This window comes from Lates calcarifer, linkage group LG9 (genome assembly GCF_001640805.2).
Source record: "Lates calcarifer isolate ASB-BC8 linkage group LG9, TLL_Latcal_v3, whole genome shotgun sequence".
In the NCBI taxonomy this organism is placed as follows: domain Eukaryota; kingdom Metazoa; phylum Chordata; class Actinopteri; family Centropomidae; genus Lates; species Lates calcarifer.
In genome coordinates this window covers 4,153,631-4,174,967 of record NC_066841.1, presented here as the reverse complement: position 1 = coordinate 4,174,967, position 21,337 = coordinate 4,153,631, and the positions used below count along the sequence as shown (strand labels likewise).

The 21,337-nt window shown below is 38.4% G+C and overlaps 2 protein-coding genes across 3 annotated transcripts in view; both read right to left on the bottom strand.

The window, feature by feature from the left end:
* Positions 1–12,599, bottom strand: part of igsf9a (immunoglobulin superfamily, member 9a) — a 50,482-nt gene extending 37,883 nt beyond the window's left edge. Inside the window, 3 exon segments of the mRNA XM_051072790.1 lie at positions 3,920–4,120; positions 4,288–4,382; positions 12,340–12,599. Of these exon segments, the coding sequence (XP_050928747.1) occupies positions 3,920–4,120; positions 4,288–4,348 (262 nt within the window). The 5' untranslated portion in view covers positions 4,349–4,382; positions 12,340–12,599.
* Positions 12,600–13,472: 873 nt separating this feature from the next.
* tmem230a (transmembrane protein 230a) lies at positions 13,473–20,941 on the bottom strand. 2 transcript variants are annotated; one of them, XM_018677758.2, is made up of 4 exons: positions 20,792–20,941; positions 17,333–17,450; positions 16,751–16,873; positions 13,473–14,364 (listed from the first exon to the last, which is right to left on the bottom strand). In XM_018677758.2, exons 2-4 carry the CDS (start codon positions 17,432–17,434, stop codon positions 14,224–14,226), a joined length of 366 nt encoding a protein of 121 aa, XP_018533274.1. In that variant the 5' UTR covers positions 17,435–17,450; positions 20,792–20,941; the 3' UTR covers positions 13,473–14,223. The 2 variants fall into 2 exon arrangements, with proteins under 2 accessions (XP_018533274.1, XP_018533273.1); XM_018677757.2 differs by having other exon boundaries at positions 17,333–17,447; positions 20,792–20,937.
* Positions 20,942–21,337: the final 396 nt, after the last annotated feature.

The following is a 21,337-nucleotide window of genomic DNA, read 5'->3' as shown; positions in this document are numbered from 1 at the left end:
CTACCAAAGGCTGAGGCCTACTCACTGCTGTAACGAACATGAGTAATCCCAGTGCAAACTGTCATGCTTGTCCATGTGGGAAAGGAAGCATATTAGCCATGTTAGCTGTGTGTGATGTGTTACACATGCACACAGTCTGCTCTTCTTGATTGTGGAGGGATTTATATGGAAACACTGGATTTATACAGCTGTATTTACTTTTTATGGAGTCAGCAGCTGTATGGGTGTGGGGGCAATTTTTTATCCTGTGCACAGAGCAGACACTAATCCTTTGATCTTTACCGCTCTATTACAACAAATACATTTAAACCCTTTTAGCTCTTGCCACTCTCAGGGGAGCAATCTGAAAATCTAATGTATCTCACACTTTGTGAAGCTACACACACAGTCAAACACAAAGATTATTGTTGGGAGACACTGCCTGTAATCAGAAAAGTTCAATTTTTATCCATTTAAGGTAGCAAAGAAGGAATGATGGAAAAAAAAATGAGCCTCAGCAGAGTGAATCACTGTGTAAAAAAAAAATCCATGATTCACGCTTATGGACTATCTCAGTCCTGAAGCCGAACTGTTGAGACACCCGAGAACTTTCATGGCCTGAGGAGGTGAAATCCACACCAGTGGTTCCCTCTCTAAAACGTTAGTTTCCCATGCTGCACCTGTTACTCCCACACCAGCCAGTACCTGTGAGAAAGCCTCCCCAGTCAGCATCGGGCTGCACAAAGCATCTTTTTCAAACCTTTTGTATCCACAAAGAACAGCAGCTTTCTGTTTGTCACCAGAGAGGCATGTGATTAGCATACCTGTCCTTTTAAAGAAGGTGCTTTTCTATGCAGGGTGCTTTATGGTTGAATGAAGTGTACAAAAAGTGTAATTTATGGGCCAAAGGGTAGCCAAATTTTAGGGTTTTTACTATCAGTATATTGCCCCACTTCTTCTGAAATGAACATCCAGTGTAATGAGCTGTGACATCAGTGTACGTTGAAGGATCGTCTTCAGAGTCAGCGACAAAAGGCTACAGTCTTTTATGAGCCCAGGCTGGAATTAAAGTCTGCACCTCTCCCACTTACGATAATTCATCAGCCAAGGTTCACCCTGACTTTATTGCTATGTAAATGTCTGTATCATATTTCCTGCTCGGGTTGGACGAGGGAGTGGCATCAGACTCAAATGAGAAAGGGCTGGCCTCAGCTGAAAGCAGGTTCTGATCCTTTGACAAACACACACCTAAATGCACTGTTTACAGTTCTTTACTGTATGTCAGTTCAACCAATGAATCTGTAATATCTAAACATTTTTTTTTTTAATTCTACTAGCATAGTGATGGATACTAATATGTTTTTTCGAGTTATCAACACATTGCACTGTTGTCTAGTGCTTGCTCATGGTAGGATCTGTTGGGTCTGTCTCTTTAATTATAATAATCTAAAGATTACAGTCTAGACCTGCTCTGTATGAAAAGAGCCTTGAGATGACTTTTGTTGTGATTCGGCGCTATATAAATAAAATTGAACTGAATTGAATTGAATTGCATGAAAAGACGAACACTAACATTTAATCAGTCTTATTAACAGGTATTTTTTTGTAGTTAAAGCCTAATATATCTTATTGTAGCTCCACTGTTGCCCAAAAGGTATTAACAGTACATCAGTGAGCCACACTGGCATACTGGGTAATAGTGTTTCTTCATTACAATCAACATGGACACTAAAGTCTATTTCCTGGTGCTGTAAATACTCAGTGGGACCCCAAATGTGTATTAATCCACAGCTTAAAAAAAAAGTCCACAAAGAAGCACAATTTACTCTACTTTGAGAAAGGTCTGGTGAAAAACCACAGTGCCCAGCTGTTTTAGGAAATTAAACTATATATTTGCAAGCCATTTTTAAAGATTTATGTCTTGAGTTGGTGCTTGTGGCTGAGTGCCACAGTTAGATTAGGAAAGTTCAATAGGAAAGTATTGAGAGACAGACTAATGCACTGCTGGTTTTGGTATTTTCACAGGATTTGTAGACAATAATAAAGTGATATAATAACATAATTTACATTTATAGAACAACATCTTGTATCTATATTATTATTCAGGCTGCAACTAAATATTTTCCATGATCCATCAATTTCCTCAGTCCCTGTCTCCAAGGTTAAGCATGAAATTTATAGCGCCACTTTTGAGTCAATACGTATGGTCCTGCTGCTGTCAAGGATCCTGTGATATGAGCAAACTCTCCAGAATTGCCACTAAATGGTCACTGTGATGAGGCTGGTTCATTAATTGTTTTCCACCTCTGTGGAAACATCATTTTTTCAAGGTTTTAGTTGTACACAAGAATTATGTATTGATTCATATTACTACATTTATATCTATTATATTCTATCTATATAATGTTTTTACCTAAATTTCTACATACAGGCACTGTTCTGTATGCTAATATTCACTTTTTACCTTTTATTTCCTATAGCTTTGAAGTTGGTAAAATGGTTCAAACCCCTTCAAACGGAAATATTCTAGATGTCTTGTTCATCAGTTTATACACATTTCTCCAAAAAAATCAACCTGACATATTTGGTATCTTTGGAAACTTTGGGAACTCAACTAGAATTTAAAATTAGTTTGTGTGGGTTTGAACAATGGCTGGCTGCACAGCATGAGTTTGTAATAACTGACGCAACAGTGGGTAAGAAGGGTTTAAGAGGTGAAATCTCTAATTGTTTTAGCAGTATTTATTATGTGACATGTTGATCGCTGATATCTACTATCTACCAGTATTCACATGCTAAATAATGACAATAACTACTTACTATTAACTACTGCTTGGTTACGTGGTCTGCTCCCACCTGAATGTTAAACAGTCAGCATTATTTAACTCTGAGGCTTTAGCTTCTTTCTAACATAGCACTGTAGTAAAAACATGCATGGTACTCCTGCAGAAACTCAACTAGCCTTCAGAAAGGTCAATAGGCTGAATTTCTCTTCAGGCAGCTCCATGGAAAAAGAAGGACTTTGACAAAAGGAAGATCTGAGCCACCCAGACATGCTTTCTTTTTGTTCACATTAGTCCCATTGTTTGGGACTTTAAAGGATAACAGAAGCTACACAAAGGTATTCTTGGTCCATTGAGGATCTTTTTCCCCACAGACTCTCTTTGTTCTCAGAGCTGTGGGCAGAGAGTACACAATAGATGATGATGCAACGTGAGAGTTTCAGCTCCTTTAAAAAAAGTAGCTCCCACTGAGGCTAGTTTAAAAGGCCATAAAGGTGTGGTGTTGAATATACTCTGAGACCAGATACTGGTTACATTCTTTCAATGGAGGAAACTTTGACTGGAGTATAACAGCCCTCATTCTGATTATTTTCAAGCTAGATGTTAAAGGCCAGGTGATTGCAGCAAAAAAAAAAGTATATATTTATATAATTAATTAATATAATTAATTATATAATATTTTTAGGACTCCAGTACACTTCCATATTTTACATTGTAGTCTATGTTGAATTCCTAATATACACTCTTTTACTGTTTGTAAATTACCTCAAATATGTCTGGCATTTCTGTACTGCAATTTCTTGTTACTTACTGGATGACATAAATGCCATTACACATATATCTACTGTATGACAACACAATTTATGGGTAATAGTGGCTATGCTCATGTCTCAGTCATTCCTCTCCTTCTCTCATCACAACAGAAAGCTCAGTAAACAAGCAAGTATGAAATTCATAAAAGTACAAAAAGTGCGTGGGTCTGAACATACTCAATGTTATCATGTAAAAAAAAAAAGCCCAGGTTAAAAGTATCCACAACTATAGTCTACAGGTGGAACAGTTCAACAGCATGCTGCCTGAGACAGTGGCAGACAATAATATCACAGTGAACAGTAAGGATGTGTCAAACATTAGTTTTCAGATAGATAGATCCTCACCCTCGTATTGTGGATGGACCCGAGGCACATACGATCCAAATTTGATCAAGACAGGGATGTCAAGTCCCTGTCGAACCCATTCTACCACATGTAGAGATGCAGAGGACACAGCGGCTGGGTCTGATGGAGGAAAACTACACTCCAGCTCCACCACATCTCCAACCTTTCCACGCACCTCCGGCCTCACACCTTTAGGGGTCACTGCTGGGTTAATCGGAAGCAAAATTATAGATTACTTTCATTTAGTTTACTTTTACACAAAATTAATGACTAATATGGACAATGGTGTGCACATAGTTTGAAAGGGATTAGCTGAAAGGACAGTGAGATGCAAAATATCTTTCTAATAAAACAATGGAAATACTTACAAAACAGGCAAAGAGCTGCCACCACAGTGACAGTCTGCAAATATGATCTCGCTGGCCCCATATCTGTCACTCATACAACCTGCAGCATGTTCAATCTGTAGGCAAAAGAGACACAATTGTCACAATCACATTACTTCCTTGGCTGCACGCAAGAAGACAGCCATCTGTGACAGATTTCCAAACTAAAAAGGCTATAGCAGAGCTGCCGCTTCTGTCATAATTTTACAGACAGGGGGGAGAGGAGCGTACAGATTTTATACAGCTTTCCAATAACTGGAATTCATCCCATATCATTACACAAATGGGTAGAGCTGCCTCTGCTGCCAGAAAACTCTCTAGGCCCTATATCGCCTTCTGAAAGTAAATGTTATAAATGTCACATAAATCTTTTGAGAGTCACGTGTGGAGTGACATCTAAGTGTTTTATTTAGAGCACATCAATGAAGACACGGAGCAGCCAGGAGACTCAGCACTCAAAGACAGAGATAAGCTGAGCTGATGGGAGCGTAGGCTAGCCTAAAGAGAGACATCAAGGAGTGCAACTTAATGTCACAGTGACCGATTTGATCCGGTCAAGAGAATCCCTGCTTCCGTTTTATCAAATCTGTAAACTGGAGTGAGGAAATCAACATGATAGGTCAGATTTTAGATAGACACTAAAAGGCATGTATCATTTTTACCATCTCTCACCTTCTATGTATGAAATCACTCTAAACCAGTAAGTAGCACACATGCTGGTGCAAGGTCTTTTCTTCTTGTACACATTTGTCCTGATATTATCCAGGCCATTTATAGCGTGACACAGCTGCAGCTGGTTAAGGTCAGATTTGACAGGAATGGGCTGATACCAGCTGTATAATAAACACACCAGCCTAGCCTTACATGCTTTAGCCCACATCTCTACACAATATAACTTAATAATTGTACACTACACCCATGTAAAGAGCAAAGGCTAAGTTTTGGCAGCACAGACCAATACAGGCACGTGTTCAACATGGCTACACACCCACAAAGACAAACATGAAGAAGTGTGCCAGATAACACTGGCGGTGGTACAACAACTATTCATAGTTTTCATTCAAAGCAAGACTATGTTACAGCAGCCAATGTGGCTAAAAATTACAATTATTAGTTGGTGCTAAATGTTAAATTAGTGTTAAACATTTAGCTAAAATGCCATGCTATTGTAACAGTAGCACAAATGGAGCAGAGCCATAAAGTCTCTGATGTCCATTATGCATCTAAAGTATGCTAAAAATAAGCTAACACTGTAAGCTGCTAGACATAGAACAGACCAAATATGGATGTAGCAGCAGTTTATATTATTCCATATTAACACTTCAGACTCAGTAATTGCTTTCTCTAAAAAGTTACATGGTCAAGTTTTAAAGGTTTTACAAATTATTTTCTATATTCTTATAAGCTAATCAATATATTTTGTATGTAAAGTATGCTGACTACCAAGTTTAGCTATGCTTTAGCAACTCTAATGTAGCTATGTAGCTAAATGTGATGCAATCATGATTCAGCATGAAATGTAAATGTAAGCACCAATAAACAATAAATATCCTTACTTACTTGCCACCATTGCTGTGTACTAAGAGGAAAGAATCTCAACATACTGAATAAACAGAGGTAAACCTCACACTGCCAATTGTGTAAGTCTTAATCATGTGTTCCAGTTGATGGACACTTTTGTTCCTCACTGCAAGGCACAACAGAAATGAAGGGAGCTGTTCAGAGCAGGAAAGAAGTGAAACAGTGGTTGGTGGAGGTAAACCAGCTCCAGTGACAGCTCATAAAAAAAATCATAAACTCTTAGGGAAGAAATAAGTTACCAAGTAAGTTTTCAAATTTGAAACTAGGAGCCACAGCTCACAGTTTGTATCATTTCTGGCTGTTTCAAAATGCTAACAATTTCTACAGCAATAGTGCACTGTCAACATGAACATGAGGGTACAATACAAATTTATTTTCCTCCATGAAATCTGTCTTTGACTACCCCTCAGCAGTATTTAAACACTATTATAACACAATGTTATGATATGATGCATTACAGGCAACAACAACGCACACATTAATAATAACATTACATAAAAGATGTGAATGACATCAAATCTACATGTACAGCCAAAAAAGTAATACTGATATGAAAACGCAATGGTGCTTTATACTTCATGCTTACAATACTGTATACTTTATTGTGTTGGTTTGGTCATCTTGAAGTTTCTTACAATTAATTTACTGAAGTTTCTTTGACATATTGTGTATCTGTCCTTATATCTATCTATGGTTATCTATGTTTCAAAACTTCTACATACAAGATAAAATGTCCATTTATAAACGGTTGACTTTGGTTGTGGATGGTCATATTAATGATGTCCTTGTCATTATCAGTGATCTCTACACTTCCTGAATATGAACAGTGAACACAACCATGTCCAAGCAGCACAGGCCATATCTGCTCTCCCTAACCATCAGGCTTTTATGGGCTTTCTCATTTCATGGCTGGGGCAAAGTCTGAACTGGTGAAAAACAATTACGCAGGCTGTCAACAGCTGCTGCACTTGTTCCAACACACTCCTATGCTTCAGCAAACAGCAGAGCATACACAGATTTTCCACAAAATCAAAGTGAAAGTCAGAAAGTATCCTCAATCTGTGGCACGTCTGCTGATTGCAGTCTATTGGAACATCAACAGACTTCTATCCCCTGCCTTTCACCCGTGTGGCTTTATGCAAAGCAGCACAAGACAGAGTTTACCTTGAACTTATTACATTTGAATCAGGCGTTGAGTGTTTGTTGACATCGAGCTAGGCAAGCCAAGGTAAAGCTTCAAAATGATGATGCTGTTGCTTCTCATCTTCATACAGTGGGCGAGGATGAAAGAACAGCACGCATGTGCAAACACACACAAACAGACGCACAGTGGCGATTTTTCACTGTTTGGCACATAATGAACAGATGCTCAGCATCTTCTCCTTGCTCTTCATTGGCTGCCTCTTGTTAACTCATAAGAAAGGCGATGGTAAAGACTGAATACCCTGTACTGACGTTCATGTCACTGATGAAAGATTTATAATCAGACACCACTACTCTGCAAGTGCTGTCTAAACAGAGACAGCTATATATTAATTAAAATGTTGTTTAAGTCTTGTTGCTCTGTCAAGGTAAGGTTTATTTGTGTGTCTGGCGAAACAGCAAGGCAATAAAGTGGAACAAAAGTGGTTAAAAAAAATCAGCTGTGGGGACAGGAGGAGAGCAGGGGAAGTGTGGCAAACACAGCAAGGAGAAAGATGAGAGGCTGCAAAATCTCGTTAAGCTGCAGGACATTTTCTGTCATTAAATCGGGACCGAAAACTCAGAGAGCTGCCAAACAAAGCGGAATGCACAGGTGACACACTCAGCCATGGTAACACAGATGCTCTCTAGACATTTCCTTGAGACGCATTCTTCCTTCCTCTGACATTGAGGACATGCATAAACATAAACGCAGTGACAACACTGCAGTCTGGAAAATGTTTAAAGCTATAATAAATGGGCCAGTCGCTCACAAAAGAAAGCACCCTGTCTCACGCAGATTTATCAGCCGACAGAAATAGAAATGTCAGTGACAGGCATGCTGTTGAAATTCTGTGTTGTTGCTGTTTTAATCTACATAAGGAGAGAAATGGGGACCAGCTGATTAATTGCGACCGAGGCACAGTAACAGATTTATCAGCAGCTCTACCCCCTCTTATCCTCTACAGATAAAGGGGCTCCTACACATTTGTTTTCTGTTCAAATTCCATTTTTTCATGAATATTGCCATGGTCCATGTTTGTTTGTGTCTATGCTCAAAACATGTCTTTTACAATATTTCAGGTATTGATCCAGACAGTTACGGGTACTGTATCCTTTAGGCAATGTGATACATGATATTTGGTCGGTGGGTCAGGACTGTTTCAAGGCTGTTTGTATCTGCCAGCAAGCTAAATTGGACATTAACCTCTGAGTACAGTGAAAGTAAAGGGGGGGGAAAGATAAAGTCCTAACATGCCGCGACCTAAAAAGGACAGACAAAAATAACACCTAAGTTTTTAACTTTGAACTAACAAAATCATAATGGCAAACACTGCCCCAGAGGCGTTACTACAAACATCACCTTCCTATAGAGCTGTAGAGCAGACAGGTTTCCCATTTGCAGACAGTGAGGGACGTACATGCAGTGCCGGGGTATACAACAGGTTTCTGAGATGTAATAGCTTATATACAGACACACATCTTTGCACTGCATACCCCTTAACCTTTTACATCTACCAACTCTAACATGACATGTATTCCACTGAGAAATGGGAGCTGTAGCAGTGATGGTGTACAAAGTTAGTTTCATGGTTAGAGGGTAATGACCTGTGTGTCCAAAGACATCAACTGACAGTATGTTAGCATAAAAACATTCGCCTGCTGTTCAAGTTAAGACCACTGGCGTGCTCGCTCTGGTTATTGTGATAACATTAATAAGTGTGAAGATCTTGCTCTTCCCTCAGAATATACCAGCCACTGGATAAATGCCAGATGTGTTACATTAATGCAAGAACTCATGTTGGAGGTGACTGTAGTGTAACCAGACAGAGCTTCACTCCTGACAAACTGTCAATACAGGATTCAATCAATATTATTAGACTCTTAACAACCATTTCATTTTTTCTCTGGAAAAACCATGACAACGTAATTTTCCATCAGCCTGCTCCTCTATCAGCTGTCACCCATTCCCCTACTAAACCCCAAACATGTCAAAGAGCCTTAGCAATATTCATTAAACAGCTTTAAACACACAGCATTAAGTGTGAGCTGCCTTACCTTAAAACTGGAGTTTATTCCTGCAGTTTTAATGTAAAACCATCCACAGCCTTCATAACATCCATGGCTCTGAGAAGATTACTGACACTATCAGCTAATTCTGCTCTCTGAGCTAACAGGCAGATTTCTTTCATTCATTTCCACTCGTTATTTTTGCGATTTCTGTAGTGTTAGGCACAAAAACAACTTTTCTTGTTGATCTCATGAGCACTCAGTCACTGTGGGTTGTTTACTGCCCCAGTGTTCACGTATCTCACTGATGCTGTCGCTCGGAAACCTGTCTACTGAGACTTGAGACTATCAACTTGAATATTTAAATATTAGGCCTTTCCATTTGAAAGAGCTTAGTCTCAACCAGGTAAGGAAAATATACTATGAACACAGCTTCAAAAGGAAATTATTTTTAAGCCATTTTAACAGTCAGTATTTAGAGACTTGATAGACTTGAGACTGACTTGAAATTTCTTCTAAAGGACTCCCAGTTCTAATCCTCGGTAAACCATATCCTTATAATTTCAGCCCCAATTTCTCTTTGGTTTCATTCAAATATTTGTTCTTCATGACACAGTAACAGCATTTTTGCATATTTTCTTTTACACCAGTTCTGTTAGCTAACTGCTGATTGCCAGTCGCCTCTCACGACTCAAAAATGCCACTCATTGGCATTAAACCTGCTCTAACCCACCTCTGCAGCAGTATTTCAGAGCTTCTTCACAAAGTGCTTACCTTATTTTCTCCACCCCCTCTGAGTGTACGTTTTATTTTTCATGGCTTACACATAGCTTCAGAAAGCCACTTTTTTTATTCCAACAAAAGCTTTCCATCACAATAGGAACCCTCTGCATGTGTCTGTTTGATGTGCACTTAAGAGAAAATAGGACAGATTGAAAAGCTGTGCAGAAAAAAAGAGGTTTGAACTATGTGGGTACTGTAACTATGTTCAAGAGCAAACATTAGGTGTATTTTCTGTGAATGTGAGCACAGGCAGGCATATCCAGATGAAGGCCACAATTTTTTTGTCAAATCAGTCCAAAATATATATGTACAGTGATCACGCAAAAAAAAAAAAAGAAGAGAAGCAGAAGCAGACAGGGTCTCACATGAAATGAAGGCCAAGTCCTTTCAAATCCTAAACAATTCTTAAAAATCCCTATACACATTTCATGGCACTTCAAATTTTTTATTAACAAATTATTTATTTCAATATAAAATATAACTTAATTATTTTTAACCAAAGGTTTAGCACATTGCTTTCAGTTTTTTGTATCTTTCCTACAGCTCATGGCAAAGTGATATCTTTGGCAAAGAGCTTTCAGAACATAGTTTTAATGTCTGATCTTGGGAAGATCAATCAATGTCATATAACTGGAATCCTGTTTCCAAGACAGGAAACAATGTTGGCTGTGCAAAACCAGCTGTAACTCAATATTTGGATGGTGCATCTCCAATAAAGTCTACTGCACAGCACTTAAAGGTAAGCAGAAAGCAGTCATTTCGTAAAGCTGGACAACCTTTAATTCCTTAACTTAAAGGTCGTGTTTTTCTGTCTTTCTTTTCTCTTCTTGCAGTTTGAAGTGGGTGGGGCTATATTAGAAAAAGGTGATGTCACACATTTCCATGCACCAATCAGAATTTAGTAACATTTAAATCTGATGACAGCTGGGTTAAGGAGTTTTGAGTGATAAACTCTTCATAAATAATACTTGAAATTTAAACTGACATCGTGTTACAGAGAGACATTTAAGATTTAAGGCCAAGTTTTCAGGTGACTGCCAATTCTTATTGTGTTTTTCCTACATTCTGGCAGTTGTTGGTCTCCATTCACATCATCACAGTGTTACAGAGACTTTCTGGACATTGATAATTCATCACAGAGATCATTATGTCTCCTTTCATTTTTGTCAGTTACATGACTGCGGAGTAGTGATCCAGTGCAGAATTTCCAAATGAATCTCCTCTCACAAACTATATTCTTAATCTTAAACACTTCAACAGGCTTTTTATAAAAGAGCCACGAGCAATGCGCTGGGATAAAGCATGCAAAAACACTGGTATGGGCTTAATAGGGTTTCGCAGGTAATAATTTGCATCGACTTCAGTCTGCTTCAAGTATCAGATGTGAAGTGCATCTTTAAAATTCAGGTGGTGTTGGGCCTTGTCCTTGTCCTTGTCCTTCACAAAAAAGCACACTAAATTCATTTGCACTCAGCACCCTCTGATGATGTAAACTTTATGGAAAATATTATAATATGGGAAAACTACGCCCATCTGGCACCTCAGCAGGCTCAATCAAACCAGAAATAGAATTTGAAATCAGTAAATGAACCTTGTCAGTAGGAAGTTATGAGAATACTTCACCCATAATCAGTGAAATACAGATAGACTCTGGTCTCCAACAGCACAAAAAGACTCCATACTCTGGCTCTGACTATACATATTTCTCTATTATAAGGGAAAGTTATACATGTGTCCACATATCTATCAGCTATCTATCAGCTTGTTAAATGTACTGAATAGGATAAGGAATGAAAGAATGTATCAGCTCAGACTTGGCTCCTCTTTGAACCACACGTTTTTAAAAGTACATTCACATGAATGAAAAACTCCTTCAACCAGGACTTTTATGATAATATTGAAAATATTATATCAAAGTGTAGTTTGTTTTCCTGGATTTAAAGCCCTGTATATGATTTTAACTGATGGGAAATTTGAACCCAGCATTATTTTTGGCAGCTCTTTAAAGCAAAGTTACCAGTTTTCCAGGCATGCACCATTTTATCCACAGTTCTAGTTCACAGTTTAAGGGTTCAAACAGCTAAATGGTTTGTTATAAAGGTTGTCACAGCACTATAATCCAATTAAAACAATAAATGCCAGAGGGAAAAACAACATGACATGGTGTAAATGATAAACACGTGCCTGCCTGGCATTTGGAGGGTTCAGTTGGTCCTTAGAAGAGACTTTCTACTTTCTTGAAATGTTCCAAGCTCCACAAGCTCCTGCCAGTTTCACATTTCACATCACAATGAAAAGCCCCCATAGAAGCTTCATTACTGACGTTTAAATGCATGACATAGTTCAGAGGATTGAGAGGAAATTTCTCACTCCATAGTGTGAGCTCAGAGCACTAATTTCTCATCCTTTCAAAGCTGTCGGAAGTCAGAAACACTTTCAGAATCATTAACTCCTTTCCTTTTTTTAAACTTCTCCTACCTGTGGCACGGTTTCTGACAGCTGGTCGTTTCCTTCTAAAAACACATCCTTCGTGTGGTCCTTCTTTTTAGTCCATCTTATGCTTCAGTTTGCTCCGTGTGGAAACACCAAAAGTAGGCCCTGCTCCTTTGTGGCGTGGTAAACCACCTGAAACGCGAGCTTTTTCTCTCTGAAAACCCGCCGGCAACAGGTGTTCCTTTCACGTACAGGTGACAGTGAAGCATCGACGCACTTTGTTGCGCCTTCGTTGAGCTCCTGAGTCCAACTTCCCCCCACTCCCACCCCCTGCTCCAATTCCTCCCTCCTCTAGCTGCTCCTGTTTCCTTGTTGTGTTCAAAGGACTCAACCCACATCAAGCTGTAAAGTTACCTACCACACTCCTATAAACCCTTTAATGTTTAAGCCAATGTAGATTTAATAAAGGAGTTTGTTTGTGCAGGCAGTGGATGAAAAGGCGATTTTTTAGCCCTTAATCCCCCCTGACGGCACCCAGCACCGTTGTAACCACAAGAGGGTGTCCTTTACCCGATGTTTGTGACCAAACCAGGAGAAAAAGTTCTACTTGTTCGACCTGTGAGTCAGAACATTTATTAATGACGCATTTCCTCACTCTTAAAGTTGTTTCAAAGCATACACACAGATGTCACCCTTTCAAAAAGTCTTTTAAAAGATTCAGGAATGATAAGCAAAGCGTTCTTTTTGTCACTTTATCCTGTTGTATTGTTGTTTTTGTATTTTAGTATTTATATTTTTTGTCATTTGCTTTACTGAGGGATTCTGTTCATCCCCGAAAAGTTTTTAGCAAAAGTAAACTTCCACTTTCTGATACATGATTGATTTCCTCATCTCTGAACAGCCAGCTGCTTTCAAGGCAAATATTACAAAGAAGAAAGGAAGGCCTGGATCAAAGCTTAAGAATGCATTTTCATGTATTCATCTTTAACATGTCAGTATTTATTTATTTCAGTTTTGTGTTTCCCAATACACATTTGCATGCTCTTGTTTACGTAATGCTTAAGCATTAAAGTTATAAAGTTTTGTTTTTAAGAAAATGGTCCCAGTTTATTTCCATAGTCTGCCATCTGTTGTCTCAAAGGACTGTAATCAACAATCGCAGTAAATCAAATATCAGATTCAAGTTGCGATTTTTCATTTTATTTCATTTTGTTTCAATCAAGCAAATGTATGTAAAAATAAATCTCCCTTTGACATTTTAAAATCAAATGAATATGCACAATACTTCTACTTACAGTAAGTAATACATTTCATTCAAAAATATACTGTACTATGACAAGGTAACCAATCTTTGGATAGTACTGCAAATATAATCCTTCAGCAGAAATACAAGCTTTCCATGGTTATAGACTACAGTCACCAATAAATATGAGTTTAAGATATACTGTACGGCTGTGCAATAAGCACAAAGATTCTCAGTCATCCAGATCAAGGACTTTCTAGCAGTAGTAAGCTGAAGGCATCTGTGTAGGCTCCAAAAATGTTTCACCATTCACTCACCAAGGTTTGGTTTCATTACTTTCTTGAGTGGCAAATACTGTGCAACAGTAAAATGTAGCCGTGCTGTGCATCCTCTACTCACTGCATGCTTAGTTCACTGTCAATAAACTTGAATCTCTAAAGCCTCTCAGGTCTGTCAAGCTAAATGTGTGTAGGCTGATACAGCACAGAGCAGAGGATAAATAAGACAGAATTATTAAAAAAACAAACAAACAGCAAAACTGGTAAAAACAGTGCACCTGTGAAGAAACAGGTAGTCTTTTTTTCCTACATTCATTCAGCAAAGTAAACAGCAGGCAACATTCTCGGGATGCACAGTGTGGCAAACACAAGAGGGGATTCTCCACCAATCAGCAGCTGTCATTTGATTCAGTCACCAAAATCTGGGATGTCGTCGTATGAGTATCCCCGGTAACCTTTGGCAGCATAGTAGGCAATTCTCAAATGGTAGAATCCAGGAAGGAAAACGAGCAGCCCTATGATGATGACAGGAATGGTGCGGTCTGGATGCTGAAAACGAAGAAGAACAGAGGGGATTACAAGTAAACATTCCTCCAGGTGTGTTTCAGACCCACTTTTATGTCTCCTCACCAGGAGTAAAAAATAGATTATACACTGGAACACTGTGCTTGGTGAGATGCCAGAGGTAGAATTATAGAGTTCTTTAATGTAATTAGCAGGCTTTAACATGCTTATCTCCACATCGCTGCGTGGCATGACATGTACATCCTCTGAATAAAAAGGATGTGCAGGAGGCACACAGACTTGATGACTTCATTTGTCATTTCACACATATGGCTGTTAGCCACCAGAAGGCACAGGCAGTCTCATCAAATGGCAAAGTTATGTGCTTAATTTCACCAGCAGATGGCAGTCTTGTGCACTGAGATACTGTGATCCTCTCACTTTTTTTTAATGCACCACTGCATGAGCCATCATCTTACTGCAATTTTTAGGCAAGGCTTTTAAACATTGGTCTGTGCCAAGTACATATTCAACGGAAATATAAACACGAGGTGGCACTTAAAGGATCTATTTGACATTACAAAAACATGCATCTGCAAACTACATCTCATGGTCTTTATCAGGCAATGGATTTTGCTTAGCTGTACTGGAGATGGCTCAGTTGTCATCAGTTGACTGAGGCTCCATACTTAGGCCATGTAATGACAATTAAGCCATCTCCCTCAGAAGTGATGTAGCTCCATCAACCAGTGAAGGCCTGGTAATGCAGATGAAAGCTCTGGAATAGGTTATTAAGCAAATCTAAAGATTTTTTGTTGTTGTTGTTGTTGTTTGTTTGTTTGTTGTGGTTTTTCTATTTTTAGGAAAACGGAGCCTTTATTTTTGATTCTAAAATAGAACAGTTTAATACCTGAATTGCTACTAGTACTATTAATAAATCGCGAAGTGAAGGGTCACCAGAAACACTGCTATTCATTACACACACAGACACACACACACACTCTACACCTGAAACCAAAAAACGATTAAATCACATTTTCCCCAACCCAATACTCCTACAACTTTTTGCAATTGAACCTGCCTACATTTCATTTCACCATTATCCAGTGCTTGAACCTTGTACAATTTGTGGTATTAGATATGCCATTTTAACTCGCGTGGGACAACTGGCAAGTAGACAACTCAAATACTCTGATGCTGTCTTTATGTCAGATCAAATTTTCTGCAAATAAAATCTGCAGACGGGAGAAAAAAAACATTCATATTAACCTCCTACTGATAATTACAAATATAATATGCGCTGGCTCTGTTATCTCCCACATGGAGTCATGAATTTCGGAAGCTGAACACACAGCAGGCGATCCACCAAAGTTGGCACTCCAAGGTATAAAATATCAAAATCATTAGTTATATTAAAACACACACAAACCATTATGGCCAAGAAAAGCAAAGGAAATCTGGCAGCAAGGCAATAAAATGTCAGGATAACTGTTTAATTACAGCTATTTAAAGACAAGATTAACTGCAGCATCAGTGTTTTAATTACTGCTTGAGCTGGTTTTGTGAGTCAAAAGTAAAGCTGGATATCAAACCTCAGTATTGTTTTGGTACAGGCTATTTTAGACCATTTTAATGAGGTAACATTCTTATGTTTAGATGACATTTAACATTTGATCATAAATCGATTTTCCTGAAAACATTCCTCAAATTCAAGTACCGAACAAAGAAACTCAGGTACTTTATCAGAAATGTATTAAAACAATTGAAAGCACATCTAGCCCTAGTCGAGACAGTACATCATTTTGACACTGCTGTTTCCATGAGGTAAACAAAAAAGAAACAACACCTTAATTAGTGAGCTTCAGAGGTGGTGGTGGGCAGATTGTGTTACCTTTAAACATGACCAGGCTAGCTGTTTTCCCCTTTATGCTAAGTTACAGGTGGTTATAGTTTCATTTTAAACATATAGACCTGAGAGTTATCCATCTTCTAATCTCACTCTCAGCAAGAAAGCAGTTAACCATCATTTCTCAAAATGTCAAACTCTTCTTTTAACAACAAGATGCATCCAAGATGAGCTGAAGACTTCAGAGGTGTTTTGAGATGTGCTTTGACCACATGACAAAAACATAAGCACAAAGCTTCTCTACTGCTTCACATAAATACTGTATATCTTCCAAACAGGTTTTTTGTCACAAATGGATTTTCAGGAGACTTGTATTCTGGGAACAAGCCTGACAGTGTACTTACTGTCATTTTTAAGGAAGCCAAACATGGGAGAAAGTGAGTCGTGAGTCAAGTTGAATAAGCTTTTTGGCAACAGAACAAGAGATTATATTTCAGTTCTTAAGCTGGGGAAACATTTCAACCACAGTCCATTTATATCGACTCAGCAGTTTTCCATTTGAACAGATTTTATGACCAAACTCACCTCGACCTGTATGGTTCCTGCCAGAAGAAGGGCCCCAAAGATTATCAGTAAGGAGCCAATCAGAAACAGGAATATTGCCAGTGCAATCGCCTTGTAGGGGACCTTTGGTGGACTTCTCTTGAACTGGAAAGACAAATTACTAAACATTTTTGAGGTCTTTAACATCACTATGATTATCAATTACAGACAGTAAAGCCTAGCTGCTTCAAGATTGTGCTCACAAAGAAGATACATCACTTTCATAATACGTATTAGAATGACTTCAGTGTGTATCAAAACAAAATTAGCCAAACAAAAACTTCTATCTGAAATTGTTGTTCCTGTTCGAAACAAAGTAGGGGGGAGATTTCAGAAACATTCTGTTATTTCGCAGGCGGTTCCTCATATGTCCTGTGGTTTAATCACTAAAGGTTGGGGCACACTATGGGGAGAAAGTCATTAATTGGGATTTAACTCAAATGAATCGCTTGTGGTAGTAAATTGTTTACTAATTACACAGACTGCTGAACAATCCATAGAGCAGCATGACACAGCATCAGAGGCCATGTCAGGTTTGTTACCAAAGAAGAACAAGTCTCTTACCTGTAAGTCTATGTAGCCATCCTCATCAGCAGCCAGCCGTGAATACTTGACCTTGTTGTTAGATGGTCCAGCACCCAACATATTGCTTCTAGCTGCCTTCATTATGGCACAGGAGCTGCTTGAAAAGAGAGATCCATAGACATAATTAACACCACAGTCATTCATGACTTCTGGCTTTTATGCCTCAACTGTACTCTTTGATAATGCTGCTCATTGATTTATAATACATGGCCCAATAGAGATACTGAACTTATGTCTACCAGGGTATAAACAGTAAGTCCTGGCTTGAGTGTTTCTGAAACTGCTGATCTCCTCTATACACAGAACAGTTTCTAGAGTTTACATGCAGTGAGCAGCGGTTCTTCAGAAAACCCTTACTGATGAGAGAGTCAGAGGAGACTGACCAGAGTGGTTGGACGTGACAGAAAGGCTCAGCAGTTTTCCATGCGGTAACTCAGGTAACCACTGTTTACAACTGTGGTGAGCAGGAAGTTTTTCTGAACACACAACACATCGAACCTTGTGATGGATGGACCACATCAGGTAATCATTCCTGTCAGCCAAGAACAGAAATCTGAGGCTGCAGTTGGCACAGGCTCACCAAAACTGGACAGGTGAAGAATAGAAAAACATGGTCTGGTCTGATGAATCTAGATTTCTGCTGAGGTACGCAGATGGTGGGATCAGAATTTGGCATCAACAGCATAAATGCATCGACCCAATCTGCCTTGTGCAAATAGTCCAGGCTGGTGGTGGTGTAATAGTTTAATGAAAGTTTTCTTGGCACACTTTGGGCCCCTTAATACCAATCTTTTAAAAGGCCACCACTGAGTATTGCTGCTGACCATATGCATCCCTTTATAGCCACAATTTGCCATCATATAATAGCCACTTAATAAGTGCCCTGTGTCACAAATCAACAGTTGTCTCAAACTGGTTTCATGAACAATGAGCTCAGTCTACTTCAGTGGCCTCCCCAGTCACCAGATCTGAATTCAATAGAACACCTTTAGGATGTGGTAGAACTGGAGAATGTCAGCATGAATGTCAGCATGAATGTCAGCATGAACGAATGTGATACAGTCATGTCAACATGAAGCAGAATCTCAAAGTAATGTTTCTACCATCTCATGAAATCCATGCCATGAAGAACTGAGGTCCTACCCAGTATTAGTAGATGTTCTTAATAAAAATCTCATCAGGTGTATATTGTCACACAACTCCCCAGAGAGCCAACCCCAGTTAAAATTTTAGACACACTGAGAGGTAGGTGAGCAAAAGATTCTCATCCCTCCTTTTCATTTCCACTCTGTCACTTCTGCTTGAGTGTGTAAACATAAAACTGACATTTTCATCCAGAGTCTGACACAACATTCATTTTCACTGTTGAAACTAGGCCAAGTGAAGTAGTGGAATGGGATGCTTGCAGCACACTGTCTGAGTGGTTTGGAGAACCTTGGATCCTTCTGTTTTTCTACAAAACTTGTTTTCCCAAAGAGAACAGAGTGTATGAAGCATTCACAGGGAAATACTAATTTCAAGTGGTGCTTTTGTCGAGACAAATTCGTATTACTCAAATACTCCTTCTTCAGCTATGACAGGTTACTGCTTCTCATGCTAACTACTATTCCTTGTATTTATTCCACACATGCCAGTCAGCATTACTTGAGACAATCTACTTATAAATATGACAGATGATCACTCCTTCATTGCATTCAACATCCACACACAAACATAAAAACAAACAAGAAAACAACACAGCTCTGCCCCAGAGGGACTAACAGAAGTGTGACTACACATGTGTTCTGATCCTCCTTAAGGCCTAAGTTTTGTTTATGTTGGCAGATTCAGATTTTCTGTGCACTTGAGCCCAACCCCACCACCACTGGGAGACTAAATCTATGAATAAAAACTGTTGTTCCTGTTCGAACAAAGTTTGGAGGAGATTTCAGAAACATTCTGTTATTTCACTGGCAGCTGTCACATCAACTCGCCACCGAGCGCCTGCGATGAGGAAACCTGCAGGTTATAGTTGCTGTGCAGTTACAGCACGTACTGCAGCAAGGGAATACTGTAGATTTAGCAAAACTGGAAAGAAGTGTTTACAAGACCATTTTTTGGACGTGCCCACATTGTCTGAGAAAATAATATGCAGTTTTGCATGACAGCTAACATAAACATGTGGGAGTATTTATTAGTATTTGTCTGGGCTGGTTTCAAAGGGAAAGACAGAATTTTTTGTGCAAATACTTCTCTATGAGATTGTTTTGATGATTCTGATTTTGAATCTTTTCCTTTCCTTTCTTGTGTCTAATATATTAAACAAAAGAAATTCCATAAATTTCTCCACTAACTTATTTCTATTGTTTTTTTTTTTTTTTAATTTAATTTGTAAAATGAACAATTTGCATACTTTGTTATACTTCATAATTTATTAGAGCTCTCTTCAGGATTGCAGCTACCCCTCAGGACATTATTAATGCCCTCATTATAGTTTCTGAGGGTTTGAGGTGTTTGACAACCTGAGGGGAGTTTACAATCTACAATTACACACAAGTTGCATGCTGTGTTTAAAAGACTGGTGTTAACATTTGTAGGATATTATATTTATTTTTTATAATGGTATAATAGTGTGATCAACTATTTCTACACCAGAATTATACCCCAGCTGTGTAGGAAGGGATTTGAAACTGCTTTTTTGGGAAAGACAACATCAGTAAATATATGAATATAAATTACATTAAAAAAAAGATTAATAACACATATTTTAATACATAACTTTAATATCTTAATAGGATTTAAGTATTTCTTAAATCCTGGCTACTCTGATTCCCTTAAAACATTTTTATGCATACATTATAAGTATGTTTGTTTATGTATGGCAGTTGTTTAAACTTATATGGTAGCTAACTGTTTTAGTTCACGACTGTTATTTTGTGGATGTCATCCATAACGCATTACCATAATACTGTTCTAACGCAATTCCATGTACTTAAGGTACATATTGTATAACCTTCTTTTAACTGTACCTTGTGTTACTGTGTCGCCATAAAGTTGCACACTATGAAAGCTTAACCTTGGTGAGAGAACCTTGGGGTAGAAGAAAAATAGCTTTATATCCTCTCCAACAGAGTAAGTTTGTTTTTAAAGTCGCAGCCCTCCTCTTATATATGTTATCACTAAATGGGCTATAGCTAATTACTGGGAAACTGCTAATTAGTCGTTTCTGTGCATTAAAAACATTATGCAACTGAGGCTCTTCACCTGCAAACAAGTAAAACTGAGGCTGTTCACTGTTGAATGAATGTCTAATGTGAACTAATGTCTAATAAACATGCGTACATAATTAGCTGGAGCATTAGCTTCTAAGAAGTTGCGCTATAAAAGCAAGCTACCGTGAAGTGACATGTCCGAATACATTGATTTAAAGCTCGTTTCTTCTCCTCGTCTCTCACTTACCTGAACTTACGGTACAGTAAAAACAATAAATGTTGTTATCCTGCTGCTCTGTGCTGCCACATCTACAATGTTTACATTGATGGAAAATCAGCGTCAACTTCCTCGTCTTCCCGCAGTGCGCATGCGCACAAAACCTTTGTTCCTACGTTATCCGCCCATGTCCATACTGCAAGCAATCAGTGGTGCAGGAAGAATACAGATCGTTTACTGTATGTAACAAGAGAAATCCCACAGTGTTAAAATATGCATTAACAAATTTAAGAGCTTCACTAAAAGTGATATCAGCTAAATGTAATTAAATATATATGTAATTAAAATAAAAGAAAAGTTTTGCAGCAGAAACGCCTCAATTTTCATTATATTATTAGTATATTATTGTATTGTGTATTACACTGGATTATTTTTGTTCATCAAGTATTACTCTACAAGCAGTGATTTATAGGCTGGCTGTTTTGCATGCCTGTGGTCAGTTTGTGTCTTTTTGTGCTACATTTGCATCTCTTTTTGGTCATTATGTCTCTCTTTATCAGTTTGATAAGCTATAAA